We start from the raw sequence: 23,607 nt of genomic DNA, 5'->3' as shown, positions 1-23,607 counted from the left end.
CTGACGTTTGGCTTCTTTACTACGCCCATATGCAGCACGAGTCCCCAAAGCGTCATCATCTCTGCTGCACTTAATGGGGTCCAATCTAGGGGGTCTAGCATATGGCGAGGTAGGGTTCTGAGCTATAAATTGTTGGGCGTACAAATTGTTTTGGGCTACCATTAAATTTACAAAATCTTCAGAGAAGATTTAGAAAAAATCTTGTTCTGTGAAGCCTGCACTGTCTATCTGTATTCCGGAGTTGCCCACAAAATCCGGAATTTGGGGCTGATAATCGTCAGGGGGTGGGGTCCATATGGGGTCACTCTGGGGGGGCTGCCTCCGCTGCTACCCTGGGGCACCTTCTAGAGGGTCCCTCATCATGATGATGATGGTGAGGGGGTAGAGGAGTAGAGGAAAGTGGCATCCTCTTCTCCCTCACTGGCCGACTCAGCATCAGAGGCAAGATAGGCGTATGCCTCTTCAGCTGAGTAAGGCTACTTTCACACTGGCGTTTTGGCTTTCCGTTTGTGAGATACGTTCAGGGCTTTCACAAGCGGTCCTAAACGGATCAGTTTTGCCCTAATGCATTCTGAATGGAAAACGATCCGCTCAGAATGCATCAGTTTGAATCCGTTCTGCCTCCATTCCACTTTAGAGGCGGACACCAAAACACTGCTTGCGGCGTTTTAGTGTCCGTCTGACGAAACTGAGCCAAACGGATCCGTTCTGACACATAATGTAAGTTAATTGGGAGGGATACGTTTTCTATAACACAATCTGGCACAACAGAAAACGGATCCGTCCTCCATTGACTTTCAATGGTGTTCAAGACTGATCCGTCTTGGCTATGTTAAAGATAATATAAACGGATCCGTTCTGAATGGATGCAGACGGTTGTATTATCTGAACGGATCCGTCTGTGCAGATCCATGATGGATCCGCACCAAACGCGAGTGTGAAAGTAGCCTAAACTCGTTGGGATGGACAGGCCATTTTTATTTTATTGGGGTGTTTTGTGTGAAATGTGTAGATGCCATTCTCCTCCTAGGGTTGGTGTAGCTATATATATAGAACAGAAAAATCGGACTGCACTCCAGATGAATCTTCAATAAAGTGTATATTTATTCACCCATACGGTGGCAAAAGCGACGTTTCGGCTCATACATGAGCCTTTCTCTAGGCTTGAGAAAGGCTCATGTATAATCCGAAACGTCGCTTTTGCCACCGTATGGGTGAATAAATATACACTTTATTGAAGATTCATCTGGATTGCAGTCCGATTTTTCTGTTCCGTATAAGTGGGTAAGCACCAGTTATTATACTCGGGCGTTGCACCCTTCTTACTTTCTTACATTGTTTTGGATGGTGCTGCCAGTTTTTTTTTTTCCATATACAGTTGTGTTCAAAATTATTCAACCCCCACTGAAATTGAGTGTTTTGGCCAGTTTGACATTGATCATTTCAGTCATCTTGTTTACAATTAAATCAAAGAGGCACTTGTAAGTCAGACAAATATAACATAACATTTATAATGAAATAACCACAAATGTCTTTTCTGTGCTCACATCATTATCAGTTTTATTCAACCCCCAAGTGACATTCAATCTTAGTACTTAGTACAACATCCTTTTCCAGTTATAACAGCTTTTAAACGTGAAGCATAGCTTGACACAAGTGTCTTGCAGTGATCTACGGGTATCTTCGCCCATTCTTCATGGGCAAAAGCCTCCAGTTCAGTCACATTCTTAGGCTTGCGCGCTGCAACTGCTTTCTTTAAGTCCCACCAGAGGTTCTCAATCGGATTTAAGTCTGGTGACTGCGATGGCCACTTCAAAATGTTCCAGCCTTTAATCTGCAACCATGCTCTAGTGGACTTGGAGGTATGCTTGGGATCATTGTCCTGTTGAAAGGTCCAACGTCTCCCAAGCCTCAGGTTTGTGACGGACTGCATCACATTTTCATCCAATATCTCCTGATACTGAAGAGAATTCATGGTACCTTGCACACGCTGAAGCTTCCCTGTACCTGTAGAAGCAAAACAGCCCCAAAGCATGATTGACCACCCACCATGCTTCACAGTAGGCAAGGTGTTATTTTCTTCATAGGCCTTGTTCTTCCTCCTCCAAACATAGCGTTGATCCATGGGCCCAAACAGTTCTAATTTTGTTTCATCAGTCCACAGAACACTATCCCAAAACTTTTGTCCACATGACTTTTGGCATACTACAGTCGACTCTTCTTATTCTTTGGAGACAGCAAGGGGGTGCGCCTGGGAGTTCTGGCATGGAGGCCTTCATTATGCAGTGTGTGCCTTATTGTCTGAGCTGAAACTTCAGTACCCACATCTGACAAATCTTTTTTCAGTTCCTGAGCAGTCACACGGGGACTTTTCTCCACTTTGCGCTTCAGGTAGCGCACAGCAGTCAAAGTCAGCATCTTCTTTCTGCCACGACCAGGTAGCGTTTCAACAGTGCCCTTTGCCTTGAATTTGCGAATGATGCTTCTCTGGTGTCTCTTGGTATGTTTAACATCTTTGCAATCTTCTTATAGCCATTGCCCTTCCTGTGAAGAGAAATCACCTCTTCTCTTGTCTTCCTGGACCATTCTCTTGAATTCCCCATGTTTGTAAACACACCAGTAAATGTCTAGAAGGAGCTGAGTATCACAGTCCTTTTAAATCTGCCTAATTGGTGCTTATTATGCTTGATTGCTGCTCCTTGACATCCACATGTGTTTTCAATATATATATATATATATATATATATATATATATATATATATATATACACTGCTCAAAATAATAAAGGGAACACAAAAATAACACATCCTAGATCTGAATTAATTCAATATTCTTCTGAAATACTTTGTTCTTCACATAGTTGAATGTGCTGACAACAAAATAAAAAAAATAAAAAATATGGAAATGAAATTTTTTAACCCATGGAGGTCTGGATTTGGAGTCACCCTCAAAATTAAAGTGGAAAAACACACTACAGGCTTATCCAACTTTGATGTAATGTCCTTAAAACAAGTCAAAATGAGGCTCAGTAGTGTGTGTGGCCTCCATGTGCCTGTATGACCTCCCTACAACGCCTGTGCATGCTCCTGATGAGGTGGCGGACGGTCTCCTGAGGGATCTCCTCCCAGACCTGCACTAAAGCATCTGCCAACTTCAGGACAGTCTGTGGTGCAACGTGACGTTGGTGGATAGAGCGAGACGTGATGTCCCAGATGTGCTCAATTGGATTCAGGTCTGGGGAACGGGCGGGCCAGTCCATAGCATCAATGCCTTCGTCTTGCAGGAACTGCTGACACACTCTAGCCACATGAGGTCTAGCATTGTCTTGCATTAGGAGGAACCCAGGGCCAACCGCACCAGCATATGGTCTCACAAGGGGTCTGAGGATCTCATCTCGGTACCTAATGGCAGTCAGGCTACCTCTGGAGAGCACATGGAGGGCTGTGCGGCCCTCCAAAGAAATGCCACCCCACACCATTACTGACCCAATGCCAAACCGGTCATGCTGGAGGATGTTGCAGGCAGCAGAACGTTCTCCACGGCGTCTCCAGACTCTGTCACGTCTGTCACATGTGCTCAGTGTGAACCTGCTTTCATCTGTGAAGAGCACAGGGCGCCAGTGGCGAATTTGCCAATCTTGGTGTTTTCTGGCAAATGCCAAACATCCTGCACGGTGTTGGGCTGTAAGCACAACCCCCACCTGTGGACATCGGGCCCTCATATCACCCTCATGGAGTCTGTTTCTGACCGTTTGAGCAGACACATGCACATTTGTGGCCTGCTGGAGGTCATTTTGCAGGGCTCTGGCAGTGCTCCTCCTGTTCCTCCTTGCACAAAGGCGGAGGTAGCGGTCCTGCTGCTGGGTTGTTGCCCTCCTACGGCCTCCTCCACGTCTCCTGATGTACTGGCCTGTCTCCCGGTATCGCCTCCATGCTCTGGACACTACGCTGACAGACACAGCAAACCTTCTTGCCACAGCTCGCATTGATGTGCCATCCTGGATAAGCTGCACTACCTGAGCCACTTGTGTGGGTTGTAGACTCCGTCTTATGCTACCACTAGAGTGAAAGCACCGCCAGCATTCAAAAGTGACCAAAACATCAGTCAGGAAGCATAGGAACTGAGAAGTGGTCTGTGATCCTGCAGAACCACTCCTTTATTGGGGGTGTCTTGCTAATTGCCTATAATTTCCACCTGTTGTCTATCCCATTTGCACAACAGCATGTGAAATTGATTGTCACTCAGTGTTGCTTCCTAAGTGGACAGTTTGATTTCACAGAAGTGTGATTGACTTGGAGTTACATTGTGTTGTTTAAGTGTTCCCTTTATTTTTTTGAGCAGTGTATATATATATATATATATATATATATATATATATGTGTTTTATATATATATATATATATATATATATATATATATGGATATAACTAACTACTTGAAAAAAAAAAATAAAAGCACAGTAAACTGAGCAGACCGATCAGAAAAATTGATGTTTCTGATCAGCGCTCAGCAGGTGCAGGACGCACGCACACAGATATTATGGACGTGCAAAAATCTACACTAACACTACCTACCTAAAATTGATTTCTATCTAACACTAAAAGTACTTTTTACAACAAAAAACAAAACAAAAACTGAGCACAAAAGCGACCAGTAAATTTTTTTTTTATTATTGGTGCTCAGGGCTGCAGAACGCACACAAGTGGACGTTTGGTAGGTTCGTGCAGACACTGCAGTATAAAAATTTACTTCAGATACAAAAAAATAACACCTGCTAAAAATTAACTTATATATACACTGCTCAAAAAAATAAAGGGAACACAAAAATAACACATCCTAGATCTGAGTTAATTAAATATTCTTCTGAAATACTTTGTTCTTTACATAGTTGAATGTGCTGACAACAAAATCACACAAAAATTAAAAAATGGAAATCATATTTTTCAACCCATGGAGGTCTGGATTTGGAGTCACACTCAAAATTAAAGTGGAAAAACACACTACAGGCTGATCCAACTTTGATGTAATGTCCTTAAAACAAGTCAAAATGAGGCTCAGTAGTGTGTGTGGCCTCTACGTGCCTGTATGACCTCCCTACAACGCCTGTGCATGCTCCTGATGAGGTGGCGGACGGTCTCCTGAGGGATCTCCTCCCAGACCTGGACTGAAGCATCTGCCAACTCCTGGACAGTCTGTGGTGCAACGTGACGTTGGTGGATAGAGCGAGACATGATGTCCCAGATGTGCTCAATTGGATTCAGGTCTGGGGAACGGGCGGGCCAGTCCATAGCATCAATGCGTTCGTCTTGCAGGAATTGCTGACACACTCCAGCTACATGAGGTCTAGCATTGTCTTGCATTAGGAGGAACCCAGGGCCAACCGCACCAGCATATGGTCTCACAAGGGGTCTGAGGATCTCATCTCGGTACCTAATGGCAGTCAGGCTACCTCTGGCGAGCACATGGAGGGCTGTGCGGCCCTCCAAAGAAATGCCACCCCACACCATTACTGACCCAATGCCAAACCGGTCATGCTGTAGGATGTTGCAGGCAGCAGAACGTTCTCCACGGCGTCTCCAGACTCTGTCACATGTGCTCAGTGTGAACCTGCTTTCATCTGTGAAGAGCACAATGCGCCAGTGGCGAATTTGCCAATCTTGGTGTTCTCTGGCAAATGCCAAACGTCCTGCACGGTGTTGGGCTGTAAGCACAACCCCCACCTGTGGACGTCGGGCCCTCATATCATTCTCATGAAGTCTGTTTCTGCAGACACATGCACATTTGTGGCCTGCTGGAGGTCATTTTGCAGGGCTCTGGCAGTGCTCCTCCTGTTCCTCCTTGCACAAAGGCGGAGGTAGCGGTCCTGCTGCTGGGTTGTTGCCCTCCTACGGCCTCCTCCACATCTCCTGATGTACTGGCCTGTCTCCTGGTAGCGCCTCCATTCTCTGGACACTACGCTGACAGACACAGCAAACCTTCTTGCCACAGCTCGCATTGATGTGCCATCCTGGATAAGCTGCACTACCTGAGCCACTTGTGTGGATTGTAGACTCTGTCTCATGCTACCACTAGAGTGAAAGCACCGCCAGCATTCAAAAGTGACCAAAACATCAGCCAGGAAGCATAGGAACTGAGAAGTGATCTGTGGTCACCACCTGCAGAACCACTCCTTTATTGGGGGTGTCTTGCTAATTGCCTATAATTTTCACCTGTTGTCTATCCCATTTGCACAACAGCATGTGAAATTGATTGTCACTCAGTGTTGCTTCCTAAGTGGACAGTTTGATTTCACAGAAGTGTGATTGACTTGGAGTTACATTGTGTTGTTTAAGTGTTCCCTTTATTTTTTTGAGCAGTATATATATATATATATATATATATATATATATACACTGCGTGCAGAATTATTAGGCAAATGAGTATTTTGACCACATCATCCTCTTTATGCATGTTGTCTTACTCCAAGCTGTATAGGCTCGAAAGCCTACTACCAATTAAGCATATTAGGTGATGTGCATCTCTGTAATGAGAAGGGGTCTGGTCTAATGACATCAACACCCTATATTAGGTGTGCATAATTATTAGGCAACTTCCTTTCCTTTGGCAAAATGGGTCAAAAGAAGGACTTGACAGGCTCAGAAAAGTCAAAAATAGTGAGATATCTTGCAGAGGGATGCAGCACTCTTAAAATTGCAAAGCTTCTGAAGCGTGATCATCGAACAATCAAGCGTTTCATTCAAAATAGTCAACAGGGTCGCAAGAAGCGTGTGGAAAAACCAAGGCGCAAAATAACTGCCCATGAACTGAGAAAAGTCAAGCGTGCAGCTGCCAAGATGCCACTTGCCACCAGTTTGGCCATATTTCAGAGCTACAACATCACTGGAGTGCCCAAAAGCACAAGGTGTGCAATACTCAGAGACATGGCCAAGGTAAGAAAGGCTGAAAGACGACCACCACTGAACAAGACACACAAGCTGAAACGTCAAGACTGGGCCAAGAAATATCTCAAGAATGATTTTTCTAAGGTTTTATGGACTGATGAAATGAGAGTGAGTCTTGATGGGCCAGATGGATGGGCCCGTGGCTGCATTGGTAAAGGGCAGAGAGCTCCAGTCCGACTCAGACGCCAGCAAGGTGGAGGTGGAGTACTGGTTTGGGCTGGTATCATCAAAGATGAGCTTGTGGGGCCTTTTCGGGTTGAGGATGGAGTCAAGCTCAACTCCCAGTCCTACTGCCAGTTTCTGGAAGACACCTTCTTCAAGCAGTGGTACAGGAAGAAGTCTGCATCCTTCAAGAAAAACATGATTTTCATGCAGGACAATGCTCCATCACACGCGTCCAAGTACTCCACAGCGTGGCTGGCAAGAAAGGGTATAAAAGAAGAAAATCTAATGACATGGCCTCCTTGTTCACCTGATCTGAACCCCATTGAGAACCTGTGGTCCATCATCAAATGTGAGATTTACAAGGAGGGAAAACAGTACACCTCTCTGAACAGTGTCTGGGAGGCTGTGGTTGCTGCTGCACGCAATGTTGATGGTGAACAGATCAAAACACTGACAGAATCCATGGATGGCAGGCTTTTGAGTGTCCTTGCAAAGAAAGGTGGCTATATTGGTCACTGATTTGTTTTTGTTTTGTTTTTGAATGTCAGAAATGTATATTTGTGAATGTTGAGATGTTATATTGGTTTCACTGGTAAAAATAAATAATTGAAATGGGTATATATTTGTTTTTTGTTAAGTTGCCTAATAATTATGCACAGTAATAGTCACCTGCACACACAGATATCCCCCTAAAATAGCTAAAACTAAAAACAAACTAAAAACTACTTCCAAAAATATTCAGCTTTGATATTAATGAGTTTTTTGGGTTCATTGAGAACATGGTTGTTGTTCAATAATAAAATTAATCCTCAAAAATACAACTTGCCTAATAATTCTGCACTCCCTGTATATGGGAAAAAAATTACCAGCAGCACCACCCAGCCAGAAAAAAAACAAGTAAAAAGGGTGCACTGTCCGAGTATGGTAACTGGTGCTTACCCACTAATACGAAATAAAGAAATCGGACTGCACTCCAGTTGAATCTTCAGTGAAAAAAGGTTTATTCACCCATAGGTGGCACAAGCGTAGTTTCGGCTCGCATATGAGGCTTTCTCAAGCCTTGGCTTGAGAAAGGCTCATATGTGAGCCGAAACGTCGCTTGTGCCACCTATGGGTGAATAAACCTTTTTTCACTGAAGATTCAACTGGAGTGCAGTCCGATTTCTTTATTATATATATATATATATATATATATATATATATATATATATATAATTCTAACTATTACTTCCTAAAAAAAAAGAGAAAAAAAAAAGGTGACAGATGAAAAAAATATATATCTGTGCCACAAAAAAAAGAGCCCAGGTGCTGAACAGTGAAGTATGGACTGATCAGCACTTGGAGTTCACAGCTCGCACACAGAAAAAGTGGTGCAGAGCAGGATTATTTTTTATATAAAAGTGACAAAAAATTTCTAAATGTATTCGCCGCAGGCAAAATCGGACGGGAGGTGTGGGGGGAAGAGGGGGGAGGAGGGATAGGGACAGGGATAAGGACTTGGGAAGGGGGATGGATTAGGGATCTGGATGTGCCAGATCTTTTTCTTCTTCTTCTTCTAGACAGGAGCAGTAAAGTCAGTGAAAGCTGTGGTAGAACCACAAATCCCAGCAGATCGAGCACAGAGAAGCACAGAACCTCTCAGCATGCAGTCACCAGCTAGAATGGCTGCATGCAGGGAGGTTCTGCCCTTTCCTGTGCAGCTATAGCGCTGGCAGGGGACCCAAAACACTGGTGTCCCCTGCCTCACCACGGAGGTGACCGGTGCTGACCAGTTCAGCACCAGCCACCTCCCCCTGAACTCCCCCCCCCCCCCCCGTAGCTTACATGTCTTCACTTCGTCTTTACTGATCGGCCAATCGCAGCGCACGGAGCTGCAGGGGGGCCGAAATAGCCGATGCTGCCCTTACCCGGCATGGCTGCCTGTCACCCAGAGCCCGGCGGACCTCGCGCCATACGACGCTGGTCCTTGGGTCACGTCCGGTAGCGCCGTGCATGTCCTCTACGGGTTAAGAGGCTCTATTTAAGTCCGTCTCCTACTGCTAACTTTGCGGTTGATATTTTCCTTCTGGAGTTCTATACTGGTTGTTTGTGGATCCTCTACTTCCCGCTCGTCTCAAGCTAAGTCCTCCTGTTTTCTCCTTTGTGCGTGTGTTGCTGCTAGGTCTCAGGGAGACGCTGGTCCCTTCACGGTGGAAGGTTCTGACTGTCTCATTCCCCTCTCCCTAGGTTAGGGTTTGCTACAGTGTCAGCAGGGCTTAGGTTTCAGCGTATGAGTTTGTTCATCATCAGGACTTGCTCATACTGTCAGCAGTCAGGGAGAGGCTCAGGGATTGTTAGGAGGTTACCATTCCCTCCTCCCTAGCTTTGGGGCCTAGTCTGTTTACCTGTTGTTGTTTGTTTACTTGGTGTTCCTCTTATCCCCACTTGCTGTGACAGTGCCGGAACCTGAAGTCTCTTAAGCCACATTCTTATCAATAAGATAAGAACAGAGCTATGAGTGTTTAGGAGGTCAGAGAGCAGAGATAAGGAGTCCTTCTGCTCCTGGTCTGATGGTAAAAAGCTGAAAATCCAAAGGGTACTACTAGAGCATGTCAGCTCTGTACAGAAAAAAAGGATGCCATATTTTTAATACAGACCAATTGAAAATTTTTTTTTTATCTCAAAATGAGTACAATGCAATAAAAGAATTGTCAAGAAAAGGCTATTCAAGAATTTGAGATTCACAAAGAGTGGACTGCGGCTGTTCTTGCACCACATCATGGATGTGGAATGGAATGCCTCCGTGGGCTTTCCGTTGGTGTTCTATATTTTTTTTTGCAGTGTGGATGGATCAAGGAGACACAGATGTTGCCCGTGCATTGGGGACCGCAATGCATAGAACAGCCGTGTGCATGAGTCCTAAAGTAAATTTTGCATTTCATTCATGGTCCCAGAGTCTGGAGGAAGAGTGGAGAGGCACGCAATCCAAGTTTCTTGAGGTCCAGTGTGAAGTTTCCAGAGTCAGTGATGGTTTGAGGAGCCATATCATCTGCTGGTGTTGGTCCGCTGTCTTATATCAAGTCCAAAGTCAGTGCAGCCGTCTGCCAGATGAAAAAAGAATGAGATTCCTCAGTGGTTGATACCTTTTAATGACTGACTGAGAAGATGACAAAATTGGAACATTTCGAGCAGATGAGCTAAAGGCCAATATGAAAGCAACCTAGGCAGTCCCACAGGCTGATCGCCTCCATGCCATGCTGCATTGATGCAGTAATTCATACAAAAGGAGCCCCGGCCAAGTACTCAATGCATATACTGTACATACTTTTCAGTAGGCCAACATTTCTGTATAAAAAAATATATCTTTTTTTAATTGGTCTTATATAATCTAGTTTTCTGAGATACTGACTTTTGGGGTTTCATTAGCTGTAAGCCATAATCCTCAACATTAAAAGAAATAAACGCTTGAAATAGATCAGTCTGTGTGTAATGAATCTATAGAATATATTAGTTTCACTTTTTGAATTGAATTACTGAAATAAATTAACCTTTCGATGATATTCTAATTTATTGAGATGTACCTGTAGCTTCCCTGAAACCCCTAGAATTAAAAAAGACTAACTCTAGGGCTAGACGGTGACATGAAGTCTCACAACATAAGACTGCACCACTACGTCACATTGAAACCCCATGAATGTCGGCAGAAATCCAGACCTGTTGGCTTTTTGTGCGACCACGTCCACTATCACCATGTAGCACCAGCCTGAGGGTGGTTTCATAGATAGCGCTTCATTTTTTTGGAAAATGCCAAATTTATTTAAGGCGTTTTTTCCAGGGGTTTTCTTCTGCATTCCTGCAGGCAGGTGCTAGCTGTAGTCAATACAGAAATAAAAAAGGCGCTACATTTTTATAATTTTCCCTTCACTTTTAAAGGGGTTCTCCGGGCTTAACATTTTTTTTTTGGATTAAAAGCTAACCTGTGGAGGAAAGATTATTGAGCACATACTTACCTCCCACAGCGCAGCCGCTTCCAAGATCCACCACCCGGTCACATGACTGCTCCTGTCGGGCTTTCTTGTCTTCCGGTGAGTCTCCGCCTTCTTCTCTTCTTGTCTTCTCTTTGACGTCACTGCCTCCTGCAAAAGAAAGCTCCGCCCGGCCGTCTTCACTTACAACGCCAGCGCACTATGCTGAATCATAGTGCGGATGCGTGGGACTGCCAGCCGCTCTCTGCAGTGTACAGGCTTCTATGTGAAGCCTATACGGACTCCTGCACAGCGCGATGTAAGTGCTGTGCAGGAGTGACAGCATAACGGTCAGCCACAAAGGCTGATCACTATGCTGTGCATGTCCCAGGGGGCACTTTGGATGGCAAACAGGGGGCACTGGATGGCACAATGGGGGCAATGGATGTCACAAGGGGGATATGGATGTCACAAGGGGGAAATGGATGGCAAACAGGGGGCACTGGATGGCACAAAGGGGCACTGGGTGGCAGAATGGGGGCACTGGATGGCAAACAGGGGGCACTGGATGGCAAACAGGGGGCACTGGATGGCACAAGGGGGGAACTGGATGGCAGAATGGGGGAACTGGATGGCAGAATGGGGGAACTGGATGGCACAATGAGGGCACTGGATGGTACAGGGGGGGAACTGGATGGCAGAATGGGGGCACTTTGGATGGAAGAATGGGGGCACTTTGGATGGCAAACAGGGGGCACTGGATGGCACAAAGGGGCATTGGATGGCAAACAGGGGAACTGGATGGCAAACAGGGGGCACTGTGGATGTCACTGTTATAGGGGCACCGTGGACGTCACTGTCATGGGGGCGCCGTGGACGTCACTGTTATGGGGGCACCGTGGACATCACTGTCATGGGGGCACCGTGGACGTCACTGTCGTGGGGGCACCGTGGACGTCACTGTTGTTGGGGCACCGTGGAGGTCACTGTTATGGGCGCTGAGAATAAGTGATAGGGCTCGTGCACAGAACCGTTTCGGTTTTGAGGTCTTCAAGTTGCGGATCCACTAAATAAGGTTACTGTCTGTGTGTGATTCACATTTTGTTTTGCATTCCCATTGAGTTCTATGGGTTTTAGATCTGCATTATGAGGACCAGAATAGGACATGTTCTATTTTTCGCAGAACTGACATACTGATGTGGAAAGCACATGGACGTCATCAGTGTGTTTTTTACATCCGTATATCGGTTCCAGTAAAGACAGAACATGTCCTATTCTGGTCCTCAAAATGAGGACCTCAAATCCATAGGACTCAATGGGACTGCAAAAAATGTGGATCGCAAAATGGATACGGTCGTGTGCATAAGGGTTTAGATACACAGCTCAGCAGGCTGCATCATAGAAGATGGGATTAGATACACACTTCAGCAGGCAGTATCACACACAACAGGCTGTGTATCAGGCTCACATACATGTTAGGATTAGATACAGATGTTTTTGGGTGTAATTGCCGATTCCAGCTGTTTATCACACTCTGGAGATAGTGAGGGAAGAGCCCGTGGACGGTCAGTGATGAGTTTAGATACACAGCTCAGCGGGCTGTATCACACAGGATAGGATTAGATACAGATGTGTTTGGGTGTAATTGCTGCTTCCAGCTGTTTATTACACTCTGGAGATTGTGAGAAGTAGAATTATGTCTGGGTGTAGAAACAGGGACACAGGAGTTATCGGAGTGGCTGCTGCAGACAGAGCAAAGAGGGGGCGTGGCCAGCCTGTGACTCATCACTGTGCAGTGCAGCCAGGCTTGTGTATCAATAAAGTTATGTATTCAACAAAACAAGAAGGGGAGAAAGTAAACAGATCTGGCAGGGGGGGAAGGAAAGCTCAGACATGAAAAACAGGTATTGGGGGCATATGTATGCATGGTGAGGGGTGTTAGGAGCACATAAAAAGAATTTTGATGCATTTTTTTGAGGCCAATGTTTTTTTCTTTTCTTTTACTTTTTTTTTTAAAACTACAGCATGATCTGGATATGAGATTTCTCTTCTCTATAGGACTGGAAGCCTAAGTTAACCCCTTCCTGCTTAGTGCTATAATAGTATGTCACAGGGATGGCACCCTGCTCTTACTGCCAAAATTGAAGATTACTCAGATCCCAGAAGTTTAAAGGGCTTCTGTCACCCCCCATTGTGCAATTTTCATTAGCCGACATTAGCTATTTGCTAATGTCAGCGGAGTGCAATCATACATGTCCTACCTTTGTCTGTGGCTTATTTCTTGTAAAAATCATACTTTTATCATATGCAAATTTCTTCACTACCAGCAAGTTGGGCGTGTACTTGCTGGTAGCCGCCGCATCTAGACACGCCCCATCTCCTCTTTATAGACAGGGCCAGCGAGCGCTCTCCTCCTCCCGCTGGCCCCGTTTGCTGCTGAATTCCCGCGCCTGCGCCGTAACGTTCCTCAATCAGCGCAGGCGTACTGAGTGAAGGACGCGCGCTTGCCAGCTCCTTCCTCAGTGCGCCTGCGCCGATTATGTCACACTACACCAGGAAGAGAAGACTGCCAGCATCAGCGATAATCGGCAGTCTTATCTTCCGGGTGTAGTGTGACGTAATCGGCGCACTGAGGAAGGAGCTGGCAAGTGCGCGTCCTTCACTCAGGACGCCTGCGCTGATTGAGGAACGTTACGGCGAAAGCACAGGAATTCAGCAGCAGACGGGGCCAGCGGGAGGAGGAGAGCGCTCGCTGGCCCTGTCTATAAAGAGGAGATGGGGCGTGTCTAGAAGCGGCAGATGCGGCGGCTACCAGCAAGTACACGCCCAACTTGCTGGTAGTGAAGAAATTTGCATATGATGAAAGTATGATTTTTACAAGAAATAAGCCACAGACAAAGGTAGGACATGTATGATTGCACTCCGCTGACATTAGCAAATAGCTAATGTCGGCTAATGAAAATTGCACAATGGGGGGTGACAGAAGCCCTTTAACCTCTTCAGGTGCCACTGTCAATAGCAACTGCAGCATCTGAGAGCTCATTGTTTTCTCTTGATACAGGAGTATTACAGTGTGTAGTACAAGCAAGACTGCAGGTTCAAGTCCCCTAAAAAGGTGAATAAAGTTCTTATAATTATATTGAAAAGTAAAATAAAAGCCCTATTTCTATATTCTAGCAGAATGACTCGGCTTTGCAAGGGTCTATTTCATTTTTTTGTTTGAGTGTGATGTTAAAAGACATCCACAGTGCTCCATCCATAGTGAGATCCTCAGTGCCCCCGTGACATCTACAGTGCCCCCATAACAGCGACCTCCACAGCGCCCCCATAACAGTGACCTCCACAGCGCCCCAATAACAGTGACCTCCACAGTGCCCCTATAACAGTGACATCCTCAGTGTCCCCATAACAGTGACCTCAACAGTGCCCCAATAACAGTGACCTCCACAGTGCTCCCATAACAGTGACCTTCACAGTGCCCCAATAACAGTGACCTCCACAGTGCTCCCATAACAGTGACCTTCACAGTGCCCCAATAACAGTGACATCTACAGTGCTCCATCCATAGTGAGATCCTCAGTGCCCCCATAACAGTGACATCTACAGTGCCCCCATAACAGCGACCTTTACAGCACCCCCATAACAGTGACCTCCACAGCGCCCCCATAACAGTGACATCTACAGTGCTCCATCCATAGTGAGATCCTCAGTGCCCCCATAACAGTGACATCTACAGCGCCCCCATAACAGTGACCTCCACAGTGCTCCCATAACAGTGACCTCCACAGCGCCCCCATAACAGTGACTTTCACAGCACCCCGATAACAGTGACCTCCACAGCGCCCCCATAACAGTGACATCTACAGTGCTCCATCCATAGTGAGATCCTCAGTGCCCCCATAACAGTGACATCTACAGCGCCCCCATAACAGTGACCTCCACAGTGCTCCCATAACAGTGACCTCCACAGCGCCCCCATAACAGTGACCTTCACAGCGCCCCCATAACAGTGACCTCCACAGCGCCCCAATAACAGTGACCTCCACAGTGCCCCTATAACAGTGACATCCTCAGTGTCCCCATAACAGTGACCTCAACAGTGCCCCAATAACAGTGACCTCCACAGTGCTCCCATAACAGTGACCTCCACAGTGCTCCCATAACAGTGACCTTCACAGTGCCCCAATAACAGTGACCTCCACAGTGCTCCCATAACAGTGACCTTCACAGTGCCCCAATAACAGTGACCTCCACAGTGCTCCCATAACAGTGACCTCCACAGTGCTCCCATAACAGTAACCTCCACAGTGCCCCAATAACAGTGACCTCCACAGTGCTCCCATAACAGTGACCTCCACAGTGCCCCAATAACAGTGACCTCCACAGTGCCCCTATAACAGTGACATCCTCAGTGTCCCCATAACAGTGACCTCCACAGTGCTCCCATAACAGTGACCTTCACAGCGCCCCAATAACAGTGACCTCCACAGTGCTCCTATAACAGTGACCTCCACAGTGCCCCTATAACAGTGACATCCTCAGTGTCCCCATAACAGTGACCTCCTCAGTGTCCCCATAACAGTGACCTCCACAGTGCCCCAATAACAGTGACCTCCACAGTGCCCCTATAACAGTGACATCCTCAGTGTCCCCATAACAGTGACCTCCACAGCGCCCCAATAACAGTGACCTCCACAGTGCTCCTATAACAGTGACCTCCACAGTGCCCCTATAACTGTGACATCCTCAGTGTCCCCATAACAGTGACCTCCTCAGTGTCCCCATAACAGTGACCTCTACAGTCACCCATAACAGTAATTAGAATAGTGACATCCACCGCACTCCCATAACACTAAGATGTAGAGTACCCCCATAACAGTGACACCCACAGTGGGCCAAAACAGTGACATTCACAACCCCTGTAACAGTGAAGAAAAATGGCTGGGTTGTTATGGAAACCTGCTCTTAAACTGTGTCAGTTTCTATTGGTCGATACGGGTCATGTGCAACAAGCACCTACCCCTAGGGCCCTCTATATAACACGTCCCAGGTGTAGGAAATGCTGAGTGATATGTTGCGGCCTAAAATGTCTCTTTATGTGTGTCACGGTGCTCCTACCTGGATACCGCTGGACCCCAGGCTTTGGCTCCAAAGCAATAGATAGGGGGAATAATTTAGGGATAAAAGAATAACTTGAGTCCAGACCTTGAGATAAAGTTCAATGGCAGCTTTACTTTGGTAAATGTTTCTTCAAAACGGCTTACAGGCTTTGTCTTGGTTCCAACAGGCTTTAGCATGAAACTGGCAGGCAAACTCCACTCTGCTATATCTCTGGTCTGCTGTACTGGCTGTATAACTCAGCTTCTTCCGTATGCTGCACTTCACTTTGTAGTCTGACTCTATGTTATACCAGGGAACCTTCCTTCTGGCTCCTGAGGCTTTAAAGGGAGTCTGTCACCACATTTGGGCATATTAGACTGATCAAATAGCGTTATATGTGCCACCCCGAACTTAAAAACTGTACCTTTGTTGTATGTAACAGAGTTTTATTTTAGCCGAAAATGAACTTTTAAGATTCTGTAAATGCGCCCTCTCAAGTGCCCAGGGCGGCGTCTCAATCCTCCGAGCCCCAGGCAGCACCTCCTCAACGGCTCATAACCCCGCCCTCCGTGTGCCTCTGCCCGCCCGTTTACTCTCCTCCTCTCTCCTTTTCCACTGCGCTACGAATTTGACCGCGCAGCCGCAGTGGAAAAGGAGAGAGGAGGAGAGTAAACGGGCGGGCAGAGGCACACGGAGGGCGGGGTTATGAGCCGTTGAGGAGGTGCTGCCTGGGGCTCGGAGGATTGAGACGCCGCCCTGGGCACTTGAGAGGGCGCATTTACAGAATCTTAAAAGTTCATTTTCGGCTAAAATAAAACTCTGTTACATACAACAAAGGTACAGTTTTTAAGTTCTGGGTGGCACATATAACGCTATTTGATCAGTCTAATATGCTCAAATGTGGTGACAGACTCCCTTTAAGCTTTGGCCTCCATGGCCAACAGAGCTTAAGGTGCTCTGGCTGGCGTGGGCACGTCCAGCAGAGACGTGCCCCTGCACACCCTTCCCTTAGCAGAGGGTAAGCTAGACTAACTAGAAACTGGTCCCCACCCTTCCTGCAGGAAGTGGGACTAGCCCACTTCTCCACAGAGGGGGTTTAGAATGGATTGGAAGCTTCCACTCTATCTAAGATAGCTCTGCCATATTTGCTGCCATCTGCTGGTGAACCAGGCACATTACATTTGAACATAGTTGCAAACAGATTAGGAATGCACAGTGTGGAGGACCTGGAATAAAATGCATAAAGTGACATTTGGTTAGCCCATTAGAGATAGTAGCAGGGTGAAGGAGTGGTAGCACCACTCTGGGGTGTTACACATGTGACCATGTCTATGTCAGTTAGGAATTGAATGAAGGACCTATGAGCTTCTAGTGGCTAATACAGGTCATGTGATGGGGCCATAAAAGCTTTTTTTGTGGATATCCTAAGAACGGTATGTCCTAGAGAGCGCAGAGACGTCTAAAACCTTGCTAAGCACCTGATGTATCTATATAGCAAATTTGGTGCTTCGATGGGTATATTTTCCTCTATTTCATTTAATGTTACGTGTGTGGTTAAAAGATATGCACAGTGTTCCCCATAACTGTGACCTCCACAGCACTGCGTCCCCTTAACTGTGACCTCCACAACACGGCGCCCCCTTAACTGTGACCTCCACAACACTGCGCCCCCTTAACTGTGACCTCCACAACACTGCGCCCCCATAACTGTGACCTCCACAACACTGCGCCCCCTTAACTGTGACCTCCACAGCACTGCGCCCCCTTAACTGTGACCTCCACAGCACTGTGCCCCCTTAACTCTGACCTCCACAACACTGCGCCCCCTTAACTGTGACCTCCACAACACTGCGCCCCCTTAACTGTGACCTCCACAACACTGCGCCCCCTTAACTGTGACCTCCACAGCACTGTGCCCCCTTAACTGTGACCTCCACAGCACTGCGTCCTCTTAACTGTGACCTCCACAGCATGGCGTCCCCTTAACTGTGACCTCCACAGCACTGCGCCCCCTTAACTGTGACCTCCACAGCACTGCGCCCTCTTAACTGTGACCTCCACAGCACTGCGTCCCCTTAACTGTGACCTCCACAGCACTGCGTCCCCTTAACTGTGACCTCCACAGCACCGCGTCCCCTTAACTGTGACCTCCACAGCACTGCGTCCCCTTAACTGTGACCTCCACAGCACTGCGTCCCCTTAACTGTGACCTCCACAGCACTGCGCCCCCTTAACTGTGACCTCCACAGCACTGCGCCCCCCTTAACTGTGACCTCCACAGCACTGCGCCCCCCCTTAGCTGTGACCTCCACAGCACTGCGTCCCCTTAACTGTGACCTCCACAACACTGCGCCCCCTTAACTGTGACCTCCACAACGCCCCGCCCCCAAAACAGTACCCTCTTGCTGATCTGACTCCTCCCATTTGTGACATCATCCCTATCCCCAGGATGGGGAAAATCTAGCTGAACACTGGGGGCCTGACCATTGGGACCCCTACTCATCCTGAGAATGGGGGTCTCGTTCCCCCATTCTTATGGAGTGCATGCATAAGCACTGCCGCTCCATTCATTCCCTATGGGAGCGCTGGAAATAGCCACGTACAGCGCTCTGCCCTTTTCTAACATTCCTATAGAGAATGAATGACGGGCGCTACATCAGATGGGGGGAATGGGACCCCCACCAATCAGTTAGTTATCCCCTATAACTTATACATTTTGTTCTTAAAGGAGTTTTTCATTATTTTTTTTTTACTTTTACATTTCCATCCCATAACGCCATACTCGCCGCTCCATTTATTAGTTTTCTGGTCCCTCTGCTGTCACTGCTGGGTCACCTGCCGCTTGGGGACACGTCCCCACTGTCGCCAGTCATTGGCTGCAGCAGCACATTTCTTTGACCCAGTCCATCCAGAAGTTTACAGACAAGAGAAGGAAGCCCAGGTGCCCGAAAAGGCTGTCAGGGAGATGGGGTGAGTATAGACAGGTACCACAGAGTGCGGTGGAAGTAAAAAAAAAAAATATAGGGTAAAAAAACTTTCAACAATTTTTTTTAATCATTTTTTAGGGGGATGCTTTGCACTGAACCATATTATTGGCCTCCAATTTGTACTGTATGGGATTATGTCACTAAATGTGCTAATATACAAGTAAAAATAACAATATCCATGTCCCGGACAGCAACTCCTCCCAAAACCCGGGCCTCTGTATAAGTCAGAATGCGATGCTATTGCTACAATTGCTGTTATGTATGAAATCATGTTCTTGGGCTCCGCCCCCTCAGCCTTCCCCTCAATCTGAGTGCGCTATATTGACACCCAGCGGTCAGACGTAAATGTCATGCGCTGTGCAGGTTCCGGGGTTCCCTAATCTCCTCCCCCGGCCCCGCTCAGTGCTGTTGCTGCTCTCCAGCCCGCGGTGATAATAAGATCCCAGGACACAAAATGGCGCACAGCTGTCGGTGGCGGTTCCCAGCTCGGCCTGGGACCGGCCGGAGACTTGGAGCTAAACACAGGCTGGCAGCCGTGCTGAGGGAGGATGTCAGCGTCACCGGATGCAGTACGGGTACTGCGTATGGAGCCTCTTTGGCCCCCGGGGGCCACGGGAACTGTGGGGTGGTGGGTCCTGGATTTGATGCGGCGTTGCAAGTGTCCATAGCGATTGGGAGCAACCTGAGACGGTTCAGGGACGTGTCCGGAGGCAGCAGCGGAGAGGTGAGGAGGAAACGGGTGAGGAAGGGTGGCTGACGGAGGGGGGACATGTTGTCTGGGGGTGTGGGGGGCGGGGTGGGCTGGATGCAGTGGGTGTCATTGTGTGGGGTGCGGGGCAGAGGGGTGTGTGACTGGTGGGTGCCCATGTATGATGGAGGCTGCTGTGCCCACCACCTGTCTGCAGCAGGGCTCCTAGCAGGATGCCTATGACAGGGCATGAGGGTGGCACTGCTGGCATGCGTGGTGCTTGCAGGTGGTACTACAGCATGGTGCCAGGTCTTGAGTCCTGCCTGATGGGCACTGCAGGTTAAAGCCTCCTGGGCATGCAGCGTGTGGATGGTGGCACGCATGACACGGAGGGTCACACATCTGGCGCGCAGGGTGGCACAGTGCAAGCAAATAAGCAAATGCACCCCCCCATGTGTGCAAGGTGCCAAGCGGCACAGGAGGCATTTCCTACCTGTGTGTTACATAACGAGTCTGTGCCAACCCGAATGCCCATAGCCATTACCGCTGAGTGATGCCAGGTCATTGGAAGAGGAAGGGGGGGGGGGGGGCAGGATTGGGGTGGCATACATACATGCCCTGGGTGTTTTCAGGGTCACCGTGTCACACATGAGGGCATGGATGGGTGCATGGCAGATAGACATGCCAAGGTGCCAGCAGGGGTGTGGTGTGCCACCCCTGTCACTATATAATCTCGCCTGCGTGTCGTCCCTCCTAATGTATGTGGTGTGTGCCCTCGGAGGAAGCATGTGCTGCAGCAGAGCGGTGGGTAGATGGCACTGCTGAAAACGTAAGGGGGTGTGTCCGCCTCTTACACACGCATCGTGAACACACACTTACCTCCAGAGCTGATGGCGTTCTCTGTACCTACCTGATGCCCACACAGAAATCTGATCCAGCTTATGGTTCACCCCCCCCCCCTCCCCTATTGTATGCCACCCTGGTGGTCTCCTTGAGCTCTGCGTGCAGATGGGAGGGGGGCACATATCTCCCTTAGGGGCTTGGGGGGCATTGGTGGTGGATCTCGTTGATGGTGTCAGGGGTACAGCGGGTTAGGTTTGGTATTTCGCGTGTGTCGCACTTTGAGGAAGTGCATGGAGGGGGCGCCTGTCACTCGGTGTGCGTCTTTGTTGATCTCCCGTTACTCAGGGGGGTGTGTCCCCCATACCGTCTGTTTATGTCGAGCTCTGGGGGGAGGGGGGGGGGGTACGGTTTCTAGGAGTCTGTGCGCCCATAGAGGGTGTCATGGATATAAGGGAGCCCTGCAGCTCCTTTCATATGAGGAGTTGCATGTTGTAAACATAGGAGGAGTGGTGCGTGTGGGCTGGGCACCGCTTATTGTGCCTGGGACATGATGAGGGGGGCTTTGTTTTGGCGGCAGAAGAGCAGCTGCTGTCTGAGTCTTTGAACTGGGGGGGGGTCTTCTTTCTATATGGAGAAGAGGATTTTTTCAGACTTTGCTGCTTATCACTTGTATTCTAATCTTCTGTCTATTATTGTCTGCCCTCGTTATTCTGCCCGTCCTGCTCCAGTCTGCCCCTTGTCGCCCTCTTTCCCTCTTGCCCCTCTCTCTCGCCCTCTTTCCCTCTTGCCCCTCTCTCTCGCCCTCTTTCCCTCTTGCCCCTCTCTCTCGCCCTCTTTCCCTCTTGCCCCTCTCTCTCGCCCTCTTTCCCTCTTGCCCCTCTCTCTCTCGCCCTCTTTCCCTCTTGCCCCTCTCTGTCTCGCCCTCTTTCCCTCTTGCCCCTCTCTCTCTCTCGCCCTCTTTCCCTCTGCCCCTCTCTCCCTCGCCCTCTTTCCCTCTGCCCCTCGCCCTCTTTCCCTCTGCCCCTCGCCCTCTTTCCCTCTGCCCCTCGCCCTCTTTCCCTCTGCCCCTCGCCCTCTTTCCCTCTGCCCCTCGCCCTCTTTCCCTCTGCCCCTCGCCCTCTTTCCCTCTGCCCCTCGCCCTCTTTCCCTCTTGCCCCTCTCTCTCGCCCTCTTTCCCTCTTGCCCCTCTCTCTCGCCCTCTTTCCCTCTTGCCCCTCTCTCTCGCCCTCTTTCCCTCTTGCCCCTCTCTCTCGCCCTCTTTCCCTCTTGCCCCTCTCTCTCGCCCTCTTTCCCTCTTGCCCCTCTCTCTCGCCCTCTTTCCCTCTTGCCCCTCTCTCTCGCCCTCTTTCCCTCTTGCCCCTCTCTCTCGCCCTCTTTCCCTCTTGCCCCTCTCTCTCGCCCTCTTTCCCTCTTGCCCCTCTCTCTCGCCCTCTTTCCCTCTTGCCCCTCTCTCTCTCGCCCTCTTTCCCTCTTGCCCCTCTCTCTCTCGCCCTCTTTCCCTCTGCCCCTCGCCCTCTTTCTCTCTGCCCCTCGCCCTCTTTCCCTCTGCCCCTCGCCCTCTTTCCCTCTGCCCCTCGCCCTCTTTCCCTCTGCCCCTCGCCCTCTTTCCCTCTGCCCCTCGCCCTCTTTCCCTCTGCCCCTCGCCCTCTTTCCCTCTGCCCCTCGCCCTCTTTCCCTCTGCCCCTCGCCCTCTTTCCCTCTGCCCCTCGCCCTCTTTCCCTCTGCCCCTCGCCCTCTTTCCCTCTGCCCCTCGCCCTCTTTCCCTCTGCCCCTCGCCCTCTTTCCCTCTGCCCCTCGCCCTCTTTCCCTCTGCCCCTCTCTCTCTCTCGCCCTCTTTCCCTCTGCCTCTCTCTCTCGCCCTCTTTCCCTCTGCCCCTCTCTCGCCCTCTGCCCCTCTCTCTCTCTCGCCCTCTTTCCCTCTGCCCCTCTCTCTCGCCCTCTTTCCCTCTGCCCCTCTCTCTCGCCCTCTTTCCCTCTGCCCCTCTCTCTCGCCCTCTTTCCCTCTGCCCCTCTCTCTCGCCCTCTTTCCCTCTGCCCCTCTCTCTCGCCCTCTTTCCCTCTGCCTCTCTCTCTCTCTCGCCCTCTTTCCCTCTGCCTCTCTCTCTCTCTCGCCCTCTTTCCCTCTGCCTCTCTCTCTCTCTCTCTCTCGCCCTCTTTCCCTCTGCCCCTCTCTCGCCCTCTGCCCCTCTCTCTCTCTCTCGCCCTCTTTCCCTCTGCCCCTCTCTCTCTCGCCCTCTTTCCCTCTGCCCCTCTCTCTCTCTCGCCCTCTTTCCCTCTGCCCCTCTCTCTCTCTCGCCCTCTTTCCCTCTGCCCCTCTCTCTCTCTCGCCCTCTTTCCCTCTGCCCCTCTCTCTCTCTCGCCCTCTTTCCCTCTGCCCCTCTCTCTCTCTCGCCCTCTTTCCCTCTGCCCCTCTCTCTCTCTCGCCCTCTTTCCCTCTGCCCCTCTCTCTCTCTCGCCCTCTTTCCCTCTGCCCCTCTCTCTCTCTCGCCCTCTTTCCCTCTGCCCCTCTCTCTCTCTCGCCCTCTTTCCCTCTGCCCCTCTCTCTCTCTCGCCCTCTTTCCCTCTGCCCCTCTCTCTCTCTCGCCCTCTTTCCCTCTGCCCCTCTCTCTCTCTCGCCCTCTTTCCCTCTGCCCCTCTCTCTCTCTCGCCCTCTTTCCCTCTGCCCCTCTCTCTCTCTCTCGCCCTCTTTCCCTCTGCCCCTCTCTCTCTCTCTCGCCCTCTTTCCCTCTGCCCCTCTCTCTCTCTCTCGCCCTCTTTCCCTCTGCCCCTCTCTCTCTCTCTCGCCCTCTTTCCCTCTGCCCCTCTCTCTCTCTCTCGCCCTCTTTCCCTCTGCCCCTCTCTCTCTCTCTCGCCCTCTTTCCCTCTGCCCCTCTCTCTCTCTCTCGCCCTCTTTCCCTCTGCCCCTCTCTCTCTCTCTCGCCCTCTTTCCCTCTGCCCC

General features: G+C 49.4%; 1 protein-coding gene across 1 annotated transcript in view; it reads left to right on the top strand.

The window, feature by feature from the left end:
- The first annotated feature begins 19,172 nt into the window (after nt 1-19,172).
- KMT2A (lysine methyltransferase 2A) overlaps nt 19,173-23,607 on the top strand; it is a 121,107-nt gene continuing 116,672 nt past the window's right edge. The window contains 1 exon segment of the mRNA XM_040425432.1: nt 19,173-19,862. Coding sequence (XP_040281366.1) covers nt 19,593-19,862 — 270 coding nt within the window. The 5' untranslated portion in view covers nt 19,173-19,592.

Source organism: Bufo bufo, chromosome 1 (assembly GCF_905171765.1).
Source record: "Bufo bufo chromosome 1, aBufBuf1.1, whole genome shotgun sequence".
Lineage (NCBI taxonomy): Eukaryota > Metazoa > Chordata > Amphibia > Anura > Bufonidae > Bufo > Bufo bufo.
The sequence above is the reverse complement of the archived record's forward strand: the minus strand, read 5'-3'. Positions and strand labels throughout refer to the sequence as shown.